We start from the raw sequence: 20,154 nt of genomic DNA, 5'->3' as shown, positions 1-20,154 counted from the left end.
TGGCCATGTGATTATTTTTTTAAAATATGTATTCATTTTGGGAGTCATATGAACACTGGGAGACAAATGTGGTATGGTGTCCACAGGTGCAGTACTTGCCAACCTCTATCTTATATGATGGAGACCAAAAGCTTCTGAGACAATGCAATCGTTCATGTACAAGAACATACGTCACAGGCATCATATGCATTTTATATTTTTCATTTTCTTGTGTGGCAGAATGCCCTATACTCTTGTTGACCTGCCCAGAGCAGCCGAAGGTCCTACTTGCAGTGCTGCCACTAAGATCCATTTGGTTGGCAGGCACAAGAGGCAGGATCTTCTCAGTGGCGGCAGATTCCCTGAGCGACTCCCTCCCACAAGATTGAAACTAACCAGCAAAACAGGCAAATGGCTTTTTTACTCACCAAGTTTAATCAAGTTACTATAGCATTTATCTGCCAATGATTAAATACAATATTTTAAATTGGTTTTATGGGCCTGAGTGCAATTTACTTTAAACCTAACCAAGAAATGGAGTTGCACTCATAGTGAATAAGAGAGTGGGAAAGGCAGTAATGGGGTACAACCTCAAAAACGACAGAATGATCTCAGTGCGTATCCAAGGCAAACCATTCAATATCACAGTCATCCAAGTCTATGCCCCAACCACTGATGCTGAAGAAGCTGAAGTTGACCGCTTCTATGAAGACCTACAACACCTTCTAGAACTAGCACCAAAAAAAGATGTCCTTTTCATCATAGGGGATTGGAATGCTAAAGTAGGAAGTCAAGGAGTAATCGGAATAACAGGCAAATTTGGCCTTGGAGTACAAAATGAAGCAGGGCAAAGGCTAATAGAGTTCTGTCAAGAGAACAAGCTAGTCATAGCAAACACTCTTTTCCAACAACACAAGAGACGACTCTACACATGGACATCACCAGATGGTCAATACCGAAACCAGATTGATTATATACTTTGCAGCCAAAGATGGAGGAGCTCTATACAGACAGCAAAAACAAGACCAGGAGCTGACTGTGGCTCAGATCATGAGCTTCTTACTGCAAAATTTAGGCTTAAATTGAAGAATGTAGGGAAAACCACTAGACCACTCAGGTATGACTTAGATCATATTCCTTGTGAGTACACAGTGAAGGTGATGAATAGATTTAGAGGATTAGATTTGGTAGACAGAGTGCCTGAAGAACTATGGACGGAGGTCCGTAACATTGTACAGGAGGCAGCAACTAAAACCATCCCAAAGAAAAAGAAATGCAAGAAAGCAAAATGGCTGTCTGATGAGGCTTTACAAATAGCTGTGGAAAGAAGGAATGCGAAAAGCAAGGGTGAAAGGGAAAGATATAAGCAACTGAATGCAGATTTCCAGAGAATAGCCAGGAGAGATAAGAAGGCCTTCTTAAATGAACAATGCAAAGAAATTGAGGAAAACAATAGAATGGGGAAGACTAGAGATCTCTTCAAGAAAATTGGAGATATGAAAGGAACGTTTAGTGCAAAGATGGGCATGATAAAGGACAAAAAAGGCAGGGACCTAACAGAAGCAGAAGAGATTAAGAAGAGGTGGCAAGAATACACAGAAGAACTATACAAGAAAGATCTTAATGTCCCTGATGTCCACGCTGGTGTGATCACTGACCTTGAGCCAGACATCCTAGAGAGTGAAGTCAAGTGGGCCTTAGGAAGCATTGCTAACAACAAAGCTAGTGGAGATGACAGTATTCCAGCTGAGTTATTTAAAATACTAAAAGATGATGGTGTTAAAGTGCTGCACTCAATATGCCAGCAAGTTTGGAAAACGCAACAGTGGCCACGGGATTGGAAAAGGTCAGTTTACGTTCCAATTCCAAAGAAGGGCAACGCCAAAGAATGCTCAAACTATCGCACAATTGCACTCATTTCACATGCTAGCAAGGTTATGCTCAAAATCCTACAAGCTAGGCTTCAGCAATATATGAACCGAGAACTACCGGATGTACAAGCTGGGTTTCGAAGAGGCAGAGGAACTAGAGATCAAATCGCCAACATTCGCTGGATCATGGAGAAAGCACGAGAGTTCCAGAAAAATATCTACTTCTGCTTCATTGACTATGCAAAAGCCTTCGATTGTGTGGATCACAACAAACTGTGGCAAATTCTTAAAGAGATGGGAATACCAGACCACCTTACCTGTCTCCTGAGAAATCTGTATGCGGGCCAAGAAGCAACAGTTAGAACTGGTCATGGAACAACCGATTGGTTCAAAATAGGGAAAGGTGTACGACAAGGCTGTATACTGTCACCCTGCTTATTTAACCTATATGCAGAGTACATCATGAGAAATGCCAGGCTGGAAGAATCACAAGCCGGAATTAAGATTGCAGGGAGAATCATCAACAACCTCAGATATGCGGACGATACCACCCTAATGGCAGAAAGTGAAGAAGAACTAAAGAGCCTCTTGATGAGGGTGAAAGAGGAGAGTGCAAAAGCTGGCTTGAAACTCAACATTAAAAAAACTAAGATCATGGCATCTGGACCCATCAATTCCTGGCAAATAGAAGGGGTAGAAATGGAAGCAGTAACAGACTTCATTTATTTGGGCTCCAAGATCACCGCAGATGGAGACTGCAGCCATGAAATTAAAAGACGCTTGCTCCTTGGGAGGAAAGCTATGGCAAGCCTAGATAGCATATTAAAAAGCAGAGACGTCACCTTGCCAACAAAGATCCGCATAGTCAAAGCTATGGTTTTTCCAGTAGTAATGTATGGCTGTGAGAGCTGGACCATAAAAAAGGCCGAGCGCCGAAGAATTGATGCCTTTGAACTGTGGTGCTGGAGAAGACTCTTAAGAGTTCCCTGGACTGCTAGGAGGTCAAACCAGTCAATCTTAAAGGAAATCAACCCTGATTGCTCATTGGAAGGATCAATAATGAAGCTCAAGCTCAGATATTTTGGCCACCTAATGCGAAGAGAGAAGACCCTGATGCTGGGAAAGATTGAAGGCAAAAGGAGAAGAGGACGGCAGAGGATGAGATGGTTAGATAGCATCACTGAAGCAATGAGCATGAAACTGACCAAACTCAGGGAGGCAGTGAAGGACAGGAAGGCCTGGCGCAATATGGTTCATGGGGTCACGAAGAGTCGGACATGACTTAACGACTAAACAACAAATAAAAAACAACCAATAGTTTAAAAAAAAATCAAGCTTCAGATTAAGGAGCTGGAGAACTATAGTCTTCAAAGAGAAGTGCAAGACAGAAGGGTACAAAACAATTGAGCAAATTAAGTAACAACAAGAAAGGGGATATCAGTTTTATTGTGTATGAAGAAATTAAGGAAATGTCTAAACAGGTGTATGGCATTGTTGATAGTCCCAATGAAATTGATAAATGTTCAGAATTTTATAACAAAAACAAGACTCAAAACAATCTTGTGGACATTAGACCACTTAGGCTGATCTTCAGGATGGACCGTTTGAGTGCAAAAGTCAGAGAAAATAATGCAAAACTGAGATTGTTAGCTTCATTGCTAAATGGCTGAATGATTATTTCCTAGGCTTCATTAATATCACTCATAGAGTTTATAAAGTTACACAAACAAGGTAGTAGAACCCAGGATATATTAAGTTTGTTAATGCCCATATGAGGGGCAATATTCTTTGAAAAGCTCATGAGCTGGAAGAGATAAATCAGGAATACATAGCAGAGCAGTTTTATCAAGATATTAGTAAGTTATATTATTAAAAATGGAGCAGTTTCTAATCCTTAATTAACTGATTGGTTTAATCTGGAATTCAGTACAAATTTGGATTCCTCTTAGATTAATCACTTGTCAGTCAGAAGATGGAGAAAAATTTCAGTTCTTCAAGAAATGGATGAGGTTTTATTCCACATGGGCCTATTATTTACTTATAGTAGCCTGAGAGCAAGGCTACTAGCAATCTGACCCCCATGCCCCCAAGAGATAGAGGTCCAGAAATGGAGACATGCACCAAATTGCTGATCACATTTATTCTGGTATGGCCAATTCTAATCATCATACGTCCCTCTGCCGATTACCATAGAAATCTGGCCCATACCACAGAACCCCCAAACTAGTTCACCTGTTTCACCCCTACCCTTTCCATTCCATCTTATATACACCTCCCCTCCCCTCCCCAATTTCAATCAAATACTCTCATACTAAGATCGACAGAAGATTATTGTCTTCCAACACCACAGCAGATTATAAGCATGAGTCCTCCAACAGCTACAGTTAGAAGGAACTCTTTTCTAGAGAATAGGTTGGGAAAGTATACAAAATTGAAAATTCAGACTTTTGCAGAGGAATACTAATTTTGGTCAATAGTGTTCAAAATCTGGCGGAACAAGAAATAAGTGATTTTTAAAATATTGGTGACTAAGTATTTTAATGAATCTTATGCCTCAATGAATTATTATGGTCCTGCTATGGATCTTCTAGATATGTGACACTGATTTTTTGAATATCATTTTACTTTGGTTTTGGGTAAGATAACTAGTGTCCAATATGCTACTGGGGAAGAGCGGAGGGCATTTCCAAGTAGCTCCAGAAAGAGTGAAGCGGCTGGGCCAAAGCCGAAAGGACGTTCAGCTGTGGATGTATCTGGAAGCGAAAAGAAGGTCCGATGCTGTAAAGAACAATATTGTATAGGTACCTGGAATGCAAGATCTATGAACCAAGGCAAGCTGGATGTGGTCAAACATGAGATGACAAGATTGAACGTTGACATCTTGGGAATCAGTGAATTGAAATGGACAGGAATGGGTGAATTTAATTCAGGTGACCATTATATCTACTACTGTGGCCAAGAAACCCTTAGAAGAAATGGAGTTGCACTCATAGTGAATCAGAGAGTGGGAAAGGCAGTAATGGGGTACAACCTCAAAAACGACAGAATGATCTCAGTGCGTATCCAAGGCAAACCATTCAACATCACAGTAATCCAAGTCTATGCCCCAACCACTGATGCCGAAGAAGCTGAAGTTGACCGGTTCTATGAAGACCTACAACACCTTCTAGAACTAGCACCAAAAAAAGATGTCCTTTTCATCATAGGGGATTGGAATGCTAAAGTAGGAAGTCAAGGAGTAATCGGAATAACAGGCAAGTTTGGCCTTGGAGCACAAAATGAAGCAGGGCAAAGGCTAATAGAGTTCTGTCAAGAGAACAAGCTAGTCATAGCAAACACTCTTTTCCAACAACACAAGAGACGACTCTACACATGGACATCACCAGATGGTCAATACCGAAACCAGATTGATTACATACTTTGCAGTCAAAGATGGAGAAGCTCTATACAGACAGTAAAAACAAGACCAGGAGCTGACTGTGGCTCAGATCATAAGCTTCTTACTGCAAAATTTAGGCTTAAATTGAAGAATGTAGGGAAAACCACTAGACCACCCAGGTATGACTTAGATCATATTCCTTGTGAGTACACAGTGAAGGTGATGAATAGATTTAGAGGGTTAGATTTGGTAGACAGAGTGGCTGAAGAACTATGGACGGAGGTCTGTAACATTGTACAGGAGGCAGCAACTAAAACCATCCCAAGGAAAAAGAAATGCAAGAAAGCAAAATGGCTATCTGATGAGGCATTACAAATAGCTGTGGAAAGAAGGAATGTGAAAAGCAAGGGTGAAAGGGAAAGATATAAGCAACTGAATGCAGATTTCCAGAGAATAGCAAGGAGAGATAAGAAGGCCTTCTTAAATGAACAGTGCAAAGAAATTGAGGAAAACAATAGAATGGGGAAGACTAGAGATCTCTTCAAGAAAATTGGAGATATGAAAGGAACATTTAGTGCAAAGATGGGCATGATAAAGGACAAAAAAGGCAGGGACCTAACAGAAGCAGAAGAGATTAAGAAGAGGTGGCAAGAATACACAGAAGAACTATACAAGAAAGATCTTAATGTCCCTGATGTCCACGCTGGGGTGGTCACTGACCTTGAGCCAGACATCCTAGAGAGTGAAGTCAAGTGGGCCTTAGGAAGCATTGCTAACAAAAAAGCTAGTGGAGATGACAGTATTCCAGCTGAGTTATTTAAAATACTAAAAGATGATGGTGTTAAAGTGCTGCACTCAATATGCCAGCAAGTTTGGAAAACGCAACAGTGGCCACGGGATTGGAAAAGGTCAGTTTACGTTCCAATTCCAAAGAAGGGCAATGCCAAAGAATGCTCAAACTATCGCACAATTGCACTCATTTCACATGCTAGCAAGGTTATGCTCAAAATCCTACAAGCTAGGCTTCAGCAGTACATGAACCGAGAACTACCGGATGTACAAGCTGGGTTTCGAAGAGGCAGAGGAACTAGAGATCAAATCGCCAACATTCGCTGGATCATGGAGAAAGCACGAGAGTTCCAGAAAAACATCTACTTCTGCTTCATTGACTATGCAAAAGCCTTCGATTGTGTGGATCACAACAAACTCTGGCAAATTCTTAAAGAGATGGGAGTACCAGACCACCTTACCTGTCTCCTGAGAAATCTGTATGCGGGCCAAGAAGCAACAGTTAGAACCAGTCACGGAACAACCGATTGGTTCAAAATAGGGAAAGGAGTACGACAAGGCTGTATACTGTCACCCTGCTTATTTAACCTATATGCAGAGTACATCATGAGAAATGCCAGGCTGGAAGAATCACAAGCCGGAATTAAGATTGCAGGGAGAATCATCAATAACCTCAGATATGCAGACGATACCACCCTAATGGCAGAAAGTGAAGAAGAGTTAAAGAGCTTCTTGATGAGGGTGAAGGAGGAGGGTGCGAAAGCTGGCTTGAAACTCAGCATTAAAAAAACTAAGATCATGGCATCTGGACCCATCAATTCCTGGCAAATAGAAGGGGTAGAAATGGAAGCAGTAACAGACTTCATTTATTTGGGCTCCAAGATCACCGCAGACGGAGACTGCAGCCATGAAATTAAAAGACGCTTGCTCCTTGGGAGGAAAGCTATGGCAAGCCTAGATAGCATATTAAAAAGCAGAGACGTCACCTTGCCGACAAAGATCCGCATAGTCAAAGCTATGGTTTTTCCAGTAGTAATGTATGGCTGTGAGAGCTGGACCATAAAGAAGGCTGAGCGCCGAAGAATTGATGCCTTTGAACTGTGGTGCTGGAGAAGACTCTTAAGAGTCCCCTGGACTGCTAGGAGGTCAAACCAGTCAATCTTAAAAGAAATCAACCCTGACTGCTCATTGGAAGGATTGATATTGAAGCTCAAGCTCAGATACTTTGGTCACTTAATGCGAAGAGAGGAGTCTTTGGAAAAGACCCTGATGCTGGGAAAGATTGAAGGCAAAAGGAGAAGAGGACGGCAGAGGATGAAATGGTTAGATAGCATCACTGAAGCAATGAGCATGAAACTGAGCAAACTCAGGGAGGCAGTGAAGGACAGGAAGGCCTGGCGCAATATGGTTCATGGGGTCACGAAGAGTCGGACACGACTTAACGACTGAACAACAACAACAACAAAGATAACTAAGGTTGTAGTTTTTATTCAAATTTGAGAACTTTTATTAGGTTGGAGTAGATCCCAACTAAACCTAATTCTTGTAGATTGAAAGTACTGAAAGCTTTTTTTTTTTTTGTCTGTGCTCAGTCATTGCTGACCCTGCAGTGACTGCTTGGACGAGTCCTTGCAGTTTTCAAGGCAATTGTTTCAGAAGTGGTTTGCCAGAGCCTCCTTCCTAGAGCAGAGCCCAGCTGGCGAGCACAGGAGGCGGGTTTCCGTTGCTTCGTGCCCTTTTTGGGCGCGCGCAGTTTTTCGCGCTTACCGGCAACTGCTCCCAACTCCTTTTTGCAAGGCGCCGCCAGCATTTTTCCTCCCACCGGAGTGAGAGTCCCCATTTATCTACTCACGTGAGTTTTCGACCTGTTGGGTTGTCAGGAACTGGGGAGGAAACAGGAGCTCACCCTGTTTAACGCGAAGGCTGGACTCGAACCGCTGAAGCGTCAACCATTTCTGGCCGGCAACTTTCAGCGTCATTAAGCCGCTGCGCCACCGCGTCCCTCTACTGAAAGCTTATACCTCAGAGTTATATTTGTTAGATATATCCTATGCAACCAAAATATGCTTTTTCTCATTCCACATCAGCGCTCTTATCAGATTATCTTCTAGTAACTCAGTCTATTGTTGAATTGATTAATAAATGTAATAAGAGCATGTCCTTATAACATTTTTGTATTTTTGTATTTTATTCATTTTATTCAATTTCTATAGCCACTCATCTTAGACAACTGACCCTGGGCACTCAACAATCATAAAAACAGTTAAAACCATCATGAATATAATAGAAAGAGACAATGTCTGAATCAACATATTCATCTAATGAAACAGAAAGCTAAAAGCATGCATAATAATGTGGTGTAAAGCGGATTGAGCAATATTTCTTTTGCTTATCTCATGTCTTTAAATAATTTTGCTTACTATGTCTTACTCTTTTTTGTGCTATGCACAATATTACCAAAAATTGGAATAGTGTGATGTTTATTTGTGTACAATTTCTTACTATTTGCACTTACCCCTTCCTTTCCCTAAAACATTCATGAAAGCGTCATCTGGTCGATCAGAGAATTCTTCTGAGAAGCTGGTCATTCCTTCCTTCACAGTTTTGAATCCAGAGAGCACTACTATAAGGTTGTGCCCTAACAACATGGTACTTATATTTCCATACCGTTTTGTATGCTGTCAGGTGAATCAAAGATGAGAAATGTTACAATCAAGTAAAACAGATTATTTACAGTTAATATGTCACCTACTGTCTTTCCTAAATCCTCAGTTCTAAGACCTTTCACCATATGCAATTCTTTTCTGTTTATAACTTTTTTCTCTCTCTCTCTCTAAGATTCCTGCAATGAAATTCTTTATCTACTTTCTTTTATCCTCTTGGGCTGTTCCTTCTTCTGTGCTTCTACTTGAAATCCACCCTCTCCCATTTGTTTGCTCCCTTCTTCTGTGCCTTGGTTGAGAGGTGATCTTCTGACTGCCCAGTCCTTCCGTGACAGACAGATACATGAGCCAATCATTGTCTGAAACAGCTTGTCAATGAGTCACACTTTTTGAGCACTACAGTTTGGATGGTTTTCAGCAGCTTTCTCGACCACTGTGCTCTCTGCTTTCTTAAGCCATCAACTCCCCAACTTTCCAACTGACAGCTGCATTGACATAATTCTAGAGGCTTTTGGCTGCCCTGAAGTATTGTTCTTTATCTGATGGGTTGCAACTGAATTAAGATTGTGCAGTACGATTTCCATACAGAAGATTGGGTAAGTTGTTAAAAAAACTGAACCACTTCCTTGTGATATATGATACTGTGGAGGAGAGCCATGCTGGTCTATAGTAGCTCCAAATCAGAGAGAGTCTGGTAACACCTTTTCAGACTCCAGGGCACCTTAACACGCTGCTGGGGACAGAAGTCACCTGCAGCAGAGAACAAAGGCATCCTGGTGAACCTGCATTGCTCTCAGGGCTGCCATCTGCAATTTGCTCTCCAGGAGCTGGAGGGTGTGGCAGAAGCAAGTTCTCTGGCTCCAGAGAAAGACGGAAAAGCTGGAGACAAGAGGCTGCAAGGATATTGTTGATGCATAAGTGACCCTGAACAGCTGGTGTATTGCTGCTCCTTTCAGAGTACCTCTGAGATGGCAACAGAAACTATTCCCGAGCTGAAATTGTAAAATCAATTTGGGGAAAGGAAGGGGTTTCCCCTGTATGATGCTACTTCTAGAGAGAGAGAAAAAAAGTTAAATCAGTCTCAGGGGAAAGGAACGTGAATCTAGAAGCAGACTGTTAATGAGAAGAAGGAGCCCCAGAATGATTTGGCAAAACATAGCAGGGGCTTATTCAATTGCTACTTGTAAAGTGTTCACTGGCTTCTCTCAGACCAACAAGAGAAACAGAACAAGTTTTTTCTCTCCAACTGAATCATTTCTCTAAAAATGCACATGTTTTGCTTGGAAGACAGTTATGAACAAGCAATTGTGTGCAAACATTCCCTGATCTTAAACTGTATTTTTCCTCATTCTTGTTGTTCTCCATGTAACTGTTGCTTGGAGATACATTACTTCTAGTAAAATCCTATTTTTGCTCCCTTGGGAATAGAATCCTGATGCTTGTGTATCATTCTAGCATCCCAAAATAATTTTACATTTCTTAGTCACTTTAAAAGAATCTGCCTTCTTTATCTAGGCAAAATCTTGACTTTTTTGAGCCCCTGTAGATGGCCCTGGTACAGGATATATTTACTTATTTATTCAAGTTATATAGCTGCCTGTGTCACATTCATAACTGTGGAAAGCTTACAATTAAAACATAAAGACTACCAAAAAAACAAAAAAAAAAACAGGCACACAAACAATTCAAACATTAAAAACAGTTAAACAATTAAAAGTATACAGTACAGTCACTGGAAAACCACAGCCATTCAAGAACAGAACAGTCAATTTATGGTCTCCACATCAATCTCTGATCCCCAGGCCAGATGCCAAAGCCAGGTCTTCAGGCCCTTCCAGAAGGTCAACAAGGTTGGTGCCAGGCTGACCCTGGGGGTGGATGGAATGATGTTCCATAGGGAGGGTGCAGCAGCAGAAAAGGCCCTCCTCCTGGGTCCTGCCAGATGACATTCTCTAGTGGACGGAACCACCATTCTGCAGAACCTGATGGGATGGGTGGATGTACTAGGAAAGGTGGTCCCTCAAATTATGTGGCTGCATGCCATCTAGGGCTTTATAGATCCTCACCAGCATCTTGCATCACACCCAGAAGCAAAATGGTAACCAATGCAGCTCATGGAGAAGAGATGTAATGTGCATAGATATAGGTGTGCACATAACTGCCCACACCACTGCATTTTGCACCAACTGAAGATTCCAAATGCTCTTCAAGGGCTTGGGCTTGTGGATCTTGGGGTAGCAATGGCTCTTGTATGGGGAAAGGTCCGATGTTGAATACACAAATGTCATGACAGTTGACCATATTATTAGGCTTAGTTATGTTTGCCAGATACAGTGTTCTTAAAGGGTTGGCTATTCTTAGGCTGAGGTTTTGGAGAACACTTCCCTGACCACAAGGCCCTTCAATGTATTAAGGTTTAATTTTGAGTAGACATCCAGAAATTATGTGAGTAGACCTATAGCCAATATAATTGACTGAATTTGCTGAATTAGAATATAGATATATATATATATATATATATATATATATATACATACATACATACATACATACATACATACATACATACATACATACCTAGGCCTTCTTAATTGTAAGACACACATTAAGAAGTTTCTGATGACTTTGTTAATATCCATCTGGAGCTCCCATATCCTAGTTGAGTGCAAACCCTCCATGCAAATGACTAAATTGGAGACTATAATGCTTCTTGTGTCTGAAGAAACAAAGGTGTGAAAGTAATTTAGGAAGGACTCTGAAATAAATCACTTCATGGATCACTGCCTTTTCATGGCGAAGCAGCTTGCGTAACTCAATGAAGCCATGAGCTATACCGTGCAGGGCCACCCAAGACGGACAGGTCATGACAGAGAGTTCTGACAAAACGTGGTCCACTGGAGAAGGAAATGGCAACCCACTCCAGTATCCTTGCCAAGAAAACCCCATGGACAATATCAAAAGGCTAAAAGATATGACGCCGGAAGATGATCCCCTCAGGTCGGAAGGTGTCCAATATGCCTGAAGAACTATGGATGGAGGTCCGTAACATTGTACAAGAGGCAGCAACTAAAACCATCCCAAAGAAAAAGAAATGCAAGAAAGCAAAGTGGCTGTCTGATGAGGGTTTACAAATAGCTGTGGAAAAAACAAGTGCGAAAAGGAAGGGTGAAAGGGAAAGAATGCAGATTTTCAGAGAATAGCAAGGAGAGATAAGAAGGCCTTCCTAAATGAACAATGCAAAGAAATCGAGGAAAACAATAGAATGGGGAAGACTAGAGATCTCTTCGAGAAAATTGAAGATATCAAGGGAACATTTTGTGCAAAGATGGGCATGATAAAGGACAAAAAAGGCAGGGACCTAACAGAAGCAGAAGAGATTTAAGAAGAGGTGGCAAGAATACACAGAAGAACTATACAAGAAAGATCTTAATGTCCCTGATGTCCACGATGTGTGGTCACTGACCTTGAGCTGGACATTCTAGGAGTCCCTTGGACTGCTAGAAGGTCAAACCAGTCAATCTTAAAGGAAATCAAACCTGACTGCTTTGGAAGGATTGATACTGAAGCTGAAGGTCAGATACTTTGGCCACCTAATGCAAAGAGAGGACTCGTTGGAAAAGCCCCTGATGCTGGGAAAGATGGAAGGCAAAAGGAGAAGGGGATGACAGAGGATGACATGGTTAGATAGCATCACCGAAGCAATGAACATGAAATTGAGCACACTCTGGGAGGCAGTGAAGGACAGGAAGGCCTGGTGTGATATGGTTCATAGGGTCACGAAGAGTTGGACATGAATTAATGACTGAACAACAACAACAACTGAAATAAAATAACTGGAATCCATTGAATGTTACATGGAAATATTTTATTGAAAACAGGTGTAAACATTGGATGGAGAGGGAAATTCTAGAGGTTGGTTTACATAATTCCACTCCAATTCCAACTGGGGAGGATTTTAAGGAATTCTACTACATTTTAGCTGCAGAGCAGATTTATTAGCAGGACCCAATTCTGACAGTGATGGTGACTCTGATACAGACTGTATCAGAATCATCAACACTGTGACATCAATATACACAGTCCCATTCAATCTGGCAGAGAGGGTCTGCTGTGAGTACCATGTGCCAGGGACTTACACTTGGCAGGCCCCAGGAGGTGGGCCTTCTCTGCCATGTCACCCTCCTTTTGGAATATTTCACTATTAACAATTATTTGTCCCCTTTGCTTTTTATTTTATTTTATTTCTGGAAGTGTTAAATAGAGATATTAGGCAGGAGGGGGATATAAATGGTCTGCAAATCAAAAGAGAGGTTTATAAATTGAGAGCTTTTGCAGATGATTTAGTTTTGATTTTACAGGAACCTCAAAATGGAATGTAATCCTTGGTGAAGAAACTGAAAGACTACGATATATTAGCTGGATTTAAGGTAAATAAACAAAAAACAAAGATGTTGGTTAAAAATATGACTATACATCATTAAGAAATGTTGATGAAAAGGTCCGGTCTTAAAATTGAGAAAAAGCTTAAATACTTGGGTATTATACTGACTAATATGAGTTCTATGTTACATCAAAATAATTACAGTATGTTACAGCTTGGATAGATATCAAAAAGATCTATGGAGATGGGGAAAGTTACAATTGCCAATGTTAGGTGGAATGCCAATAATTAAGATGAATGTTTTCCCTAGAATGTTATTTCTTTTCCAGACAATGTCAGTATTGACAACTGATGTACCATTCAAACAATGGCAAAAAGTTACCTCTAAATTTATATGGCAAGGTAAAAAAGCAAGAATCAAATATAGACTTTTACAGAAATCTAAAGAAAGAGGTGGGTTATGTCTTCCATATTTAAAGTTATATTTTGATCCTTGTTGTCTTGTTTGGATGAAAGAGTGGGTGACTCTAAAAAACAAGAGGTTATTGGAATTAGAAGGACGTGATTTAAGATTTGGATGGCATGGATATTTATGTTGTGACAAAGCAAAAGTTAATATTGATTTCAGGAATCATTTTGTCAGACGTGCCATACTGAGAGTTTGGAATAGGTAGAAAGTAAGATTGACTCCTAAAATGCCTTTGTGGTTGTCACCTCAAGAAGCTTCTTACAGAAGAGAAATGACATTTATGTTGTGCAGAGTACAGCAGTGCTCCCAGAAAAATTTTGCCCAGGGAAAAAATACACAGCATGAAAGATTTACAAAATGCAATATCCATATCTTGTTCTCCAAAGAAACTCAGCCAGAAAATATATATTATCTGGTTGTTTTTTGATAAAAATGCAAAACTTCATAAAATACAAGTTGTATACAAAATATAGGAAAAAACATGTCTTCTCATAAATTCAGCATCCAAGACTTATCTACAAACATAAAGTCTCTAGCCAAAAACTCTCAGAGAAGAGGTACACTACTTGGTTATTAGTTACAACTACATAACCCATAAAACTACTTAACTACATGGTGGCTAATGCTAAAACAACGGCGAGGCTGGGCATACAATGCTCCAGTTATCTTTCCACTCCATACCCCCCCACTGGGTAATTAGCATACACACGCCAATAGGTGGCAGTAAATAGCAGTATAAGTGCACAACACACAATAACAAGTTTTTTTTTCACATGATCCATGTAGCCATAATATTGTTGTACAGATAACGGGATGAATTTCTTCCCATGAGAAACTCCTGACAATTTAAACAAGCATGGTTGACGTATGCGAATTTATTATTGTTTTCTGAAGGAGAACCTAAACTGAAGAAGAGGGAAGAATTAGAATTGGAAAGTTATATCTGTCAATAGTTTACTTACGCACAACTGCTTGAAAGATTTAAAATAGATAAGAAAAATTACATGTGAGAAAACTGACTCTGAATATGCTTTATGTACTAATAATGAATATGTTATTGCTAAAATGTACAACATTTTGTAGAAGATGAATATGGAAGATGAATATGTTAAGGACTGTATGTTTAAGTGGGCAAATGTTTTTGGATATAATATCATGTTGGAATAATGGGAAAACCTGTGGAATAAAGGCTTGAGGTTGACTCTTAACTATAAGGTAAAAGAAAACTGTAATAAAATCATGTGCGATTGGTATTTAACACTGGATAAATTAGCTAAGATGTCTAAAGGAAAGACTTACAAATACCCACAACAGAAGAATGGATATTGACATTAATGGAATTGGCAGAGCTGGCAAAATTGACTACTTTGATCAACGAAAGGACATGGTGTACCTTTGTTTTTAGTTGGAAACCACTTCAGTAGCTCGATAGCACTGTTTTCTGTCATACATAACATGCCTCTTGTGCTTTTAGTTCTGTTTAATGTTCCTGCCAACTAAAGCCCACACATGTAAGTTAGGGCCTCTCATTCCGTGTTACTAAAGACAGTAAATACCGATTATAAGTTTCTTTTATATCACATGTATTCTTATCTTCCTTGTGACTATACTTAACTTAGCTAAGATGTCTAAAGGAATTTCAAATGTATGTTGGAAATGTAATCAGCGTGAAGGTACTTTTTATCATCTCTGGAGGACCTGTGAGAAAGCTAAGAAATATTGGAATATGATCTGTATTCTGGTTTAAACAATTAAAAAAATGGATATTAAAATTCTTAAATATTCAGCCCCATCATTTCACATCCTGCCCTGTGAAATGGTTGCAAGCAGGTCTTCACTTGAATATTCTGGCATGATGAGGAAAATAATTAATCATGTGTCTTCACTGTGACTTGATTAATTGTATTCCTTATCCAGCCAGAATAGTTTACAAGGTTAATACATTTGTCCATAACTACAGTACAAAGAAAACAATCGAGAATTATGTTACTTATTACTGGTAGATTATTTATAATGAAATAACTTAAGTTGTCAAAGGCTTTTTCAACATCCAAAAATATCAAGGCTGTTTGTTTTTCATAGTGTTGTTCCAGGTATTCTAATATATCCAGAACATTTCGAATGTTATCTCTGATTTGTCTTTTTGGTAAAAATCCTGCTTGATCCTGATGGATAAATTTTACAAGAATATTCTTCATTCTTTCCGCTAGGATTGTTGTAATATGTTATCATTGTTCAATAAAGATTGTTGTTGTTGTTCAGTCATTAAGTTGTGTCTGACTCTTTGTCATCCCATGAACCATATTGCGCCAGGCCTTCCTGTCCTTCACTGCCTCCCTGAGTTTGCTCAGTTTCATGCTCATTGCTTCAGTGATGCTATCTAACCATCTCATCCTCTGCCGTCCTCTTCTCCTTTTGCCTTCAATCTTTCCCAGCATCAGGGTCTTCTCCAAAGAGATCTCTCTTCGCATTAGGTGGCCAAAGTATCTGAGCTTGAGCTTCATTATCAATCCTTCTAATGAGCAATCAGGGTTGATTTCTTTTAAGATTGACTGGTTTGACCTCCTAGCAGTCCAGGGGACTCTTAAGAGTCTTCTCCAGCACCACAGTTCAAAGGCATCAATTCTTTGGCGCTCAGCCTTCTTTATGGTCCAGCTCTCACAGCCATTCCATAAAGATATTGGTCTATAATTCTTTGTCAAAGTTAAATCCTGTTGGTCTTTTGGAATCAAGGTAATATGGGCTTCTTTCCAAGTTTCTGGCATTACACCTTTTTCCAAAATTGAATTCATAGTCATTTGTAAAGGAAGACTAAGCTCCTCCTCAAAATGTTTATAGTAGGCTGCTGATAAACCATCTGGGCCAGGTGCTTTTCCACAATTAATTTTCTTAAAGGCAGTTGACATTTCCTCTAATGTTATGGGATCATTAAGTAATTTTCTCTGTTGATCAGTAAGAATAGGTAATTTTTGTTTAGACAGATATTTATCAATATCATCTGGATGAACATCTTGTTTTTTATATAATGATGAGTAGTAACAACAAAAAAAGGCCTCTTGAATGCCTGCATTGTCCATTGAAGTCTTCCCGTCATGTTGTATTTTAGAAATTAATCTTTTCTGTCTTTGTTTATGCAATCTGTGAACTAGTAAACCAGCCATCTACCTGGTTTATTTGCAAATTCAAAATACTTCTGTTTCGTGAATTTCAGTTGAGTTTCTAATTCCTGTATCATTAACATTGACATTTGTTTTTGTAGAAATTTAGTTTGTGTATTCAAAGTCTCATCCAATGGATTATTTCTCATCTCAATCTCTTTATTTTTAATTTCATCTAAAATCAATTGCTTCTTCTCTTGTTTTTTCCTCTTCAGCTGGGTGTTATATTGGATGAAATAACCTCTCATGTAAGCCTTACTAGCATCCCAAACAGTCTGTGTCTTAGTGCCTTTGTTCATATTCAATTGAAAAAACTCTCTTAACTTTTTTTTTACAAGTATCAACTATTTCATTTTTCCGTAAAATTGTTTTAATCTCCATTGAAATGTACTCTTTTTCTCTTTAATAGTCAACTTAACAGGGTTATGATCTTAAAAGGTCTTAGGTAATATTTCAACTTTAGTAACATCCATCATCAGAATTTTAAAAATCAAAAACGTATCTGTTCAAGAAAAGGATATAAATCTCTCATAAAAATATGTGTATTCCTTAGAATTTCCATTTAAAAGTCTCCAAATATCTTGTAAGTCCAACATGTCCTTCAGATCAAAGAATGTTTGGGGTAGTTTTCCTTGTTTAAGTCTCAGCCCCCTTGGGGACTGTTTGTCTTCCATTGGAGAGATCACCCCATTCCAATCACCCATAAGGCACCAATTCTCATATTGTAAGTCCATCAATTTGTCCATTAGGTTTTTATAGAATATCCCTTTATCAACATTTGGGGCCTATAGTCCAACAACTAGTGTTTTAACCCCTTGTATACTAACTTCAACTGCCACATATCTTCCTCTGTCATCAGTCAAGATCAATTGTGGATTCAATTTTGATTGTATATACAAAACAACTCCTTTAGTCTTTTTTGGTCCAGCTGATATGAATTCTTCTCCAATTTGTTTCTGAACCAAATACTTAATGTCTTTTTTACAAATATGAGTCTCTTGCAACCAGATTGTATCCAAGTTCAGCTTCTTTAAAAAGTGAACAATTTTCTTTCTTTTTTGAGGAGCATTTGCTCCATTTATATTCCAGGTTAAATATTTGTAATCCATAAGTATATTTGTATTAAAGTCTTTTATAATCCACTCCAGAAGCCCCATGCTTTGCTAAATCCGCACTGGTTTCGATATCTTTTGTAGTCTTTTCTTTTTCTTTTTCTTCTAATTCTTTATGGGTATTGCGAAAGTCTGCCTTATGTTTTTCCAAAAAGGCTCCTGCCTGTAAAGTAGAATTTATTCTAAATCTTTGCTCCTTATACATAAAAGATACTCCTTCTAGTCTCTCCCATCTGAAAGAAATACCGTGTTGCTTTAATTTATCTGTGAAGGAGGAGTAATCCTTTCTTTTTCTCAATATTCTTAAAGGTATTTCTTTTAAAACAATCACCTTTTGGCCTGCAATACTCAGTCCATCATTATAGTGTTTTTTCAAGATTTGTTCTCTTGTAACCTCCCGTACAAAATGAATCAATATGTCTCTTGGGACCTTTTTTCTCTAGCAAAACGTGAATTGACTCTAAAAACTTTGTCTATTTCAGAATCTAGATCTTGGTCCTTCATCTCCAAAAATTGTGCTAATGCGGTAATGATGAGTTTTCTTACATCTTCCCTAGGATTTTCCGTTACTGACCTCAACCTCAATATAAATTCTTTCTCCCTCATTTCTGCTAATGCAATAGCGTCCAAATTTCAATCAATATCTTTAGTGGCTGCTTCTGACTTAATTTCTAACAACTGTACCTGTCCTTGAGTATTCTTGAGGTCAGCCGACAAATTATCAACCACATCCTTCACTTTCTGGACCTCATTTCTAAATTCTTGAGTCAATTCCTTCTTTAAGCTGTCTATTTTTTCATTCATTTTTATGTCTCTTTGGTCCATCTGGTGGCTTAATGCAGCAATTGCATCTAATACTTTTTTCATGTCTCCGCCCCCCTCAACCAGTTCTATAGAAGTTCTTGTTAATTCTCTTTCCTTTTCCTTATCCTTCTTCCCTCTGGAAGCCATTGTAAACAGTGTGAAATTCAGTATCTTCAAAGAACAACAATTATAATCCAATAACAACAGTTTTCTTCCAAGTTCTCTAACGATACAGCAGTTATAATCCCAGCTATAGAAAGCTGTCTCTTATTGTTCCCAAATATAGATAATAAAATATATAAACAATTCTCAATTCTCAATCTTTTAAGTTCAACATAAGGAAAAAGAAAAAAGAAAGAAAGAAAACTCAGCTATAGAAATCCAACAGCAGATTCATAATCCAATATAAGTTTATAAGCAAGGAAAAGCAAAAAGAAAAAAGGAAAAATTTATAATCCCATAAAAAAGGCAAACCATTAACAGTTTGTAAAATCCTCTATTTAAATTCCATAAAAACTTTTCATATCGTAGCAAAATCCATTTATCAATTTCTACCCATTACATTCCATGACAGAGAATAAAAAAGTAACTCACCAGCATTTAAAAATGTAGTCCAGAGATAGATCTTAGATATTAATAAAGCAAATAAAATAAAATAAAATAAAAAATAAAGTAATCCAAAGAGGAGGAGAGTAGAAAAAAAAAATCCCCCCTTCCTCTTCTTAAGTGATCTGCCGGACTGCAGCGCTAATGTCTCTCATTCATGAGGCTCTCTGCATTTATAAAGCACGACGTTTCCCAGCCGCCTTTGCTATTCTACTCACCGGCTTTCCTGTGGTGGAAGCCAGGAAAGGCAGGAGGAATAGTGTCCCGTGGCTCCTGTGGTTGATCTTCTGAACTCCCCCTATCCAGAGGAGTATTTCAGTAGTCTTCTCTCCTCTAGACCCACCACTAATCAAATGCAGCTCGGGCGGTCCCCAGAGCTCCGAGAAATGCGTCAGCGCACTACCCTGTCTCGGCGGAAGCTTACATGGGGATTTGAAGATTAGATTATAAATGTAATGGGATGTAATGTTTAGACAAAGAATTATTCCTATTTAATGTATTAAAAACTATCACTTATGATAGACTTATTATTTCTAAGACCAGAGATAGATTGGAAGTTATCTATTTTTCATATCTTTTCTTCTTTTACTTTACCTCACTTTTTCTTTTCCTTTTCTTTATATTTTGTATTTCAAAATATCCTTTTCATACTTTTAAATATGTATCCTTAAAATCTCAATAAAATACTATTTAAAAAAATGAAATACCTTAAGGAAAAAATCTTCATGAAGCCAAAACCTATTTTCCCAAAAGGTCCCAATGAGAGGCAGAGCCAAAGGACCGGGAGGTAGATGTCTTCGGGACCAGAGTTGTTTCAGGAAGAACAGAGTCAGCAGAGCAAGCAGCAGAGCAAACAGAAATGCCCCGATCTCCATCATTGTCCAGCTGGTTCCTTCTCTTTGATGCTCTCTAGTCGATCTGGAGGTGGTTCTATCCTTTTCTC

General features: G+C 38.9%; 1 protein-coding gene across 1 annotated transcript in view; it reads right to left on the bottom strand.

The window, feature by feature from the left end:
* LOC148213514 (cytochrome P450 2J5-like) overlaps window positions 1-20,089 on the bottom strand; it is a 32,086-nt gene extending 11,997 nt beyond the window's left edge. The window contains exons 1-2 of the mRNA XM_088132214.1: window positions 19,919-20,089; window positions 8,534-8,696 (exon numbers count right to left, since the gene is read on the bottom strand). Of these exons, the coding sequence (XP_087988340.1) occupies window positions 8,534-8,696; window positions 19,919-20,089 (334 nt within the window). The remainder of the gene's footprint in view (window positions 1-8,533; window positions 8,697-19,918) is intronic.
* Window positions 20,090-20,154: the final 65 nt, after the last annotated feature.

Source organism: Python bivittatus, unplaced genomic scaffold (genome assembly GCF_059951505.1).
Source record: "Python bivittatus isolate LINGU-HERP-01145 unplaced genomic scaffold, Pbiv_v1 ctg000980_np1212, whole genome shotgun sequence".
Classification (NCBI taxonomy): domain Eukaryota; kingdom Metazoa; phylum Chordata; class Lepidosauria; order Squamata; family Pythonidae; genus Python; species Python bivittatus.
Note: the sequence above shows the minus strand (reverse complement) of the source record. Positions and strands in the feature narration are given on the sequence as shown.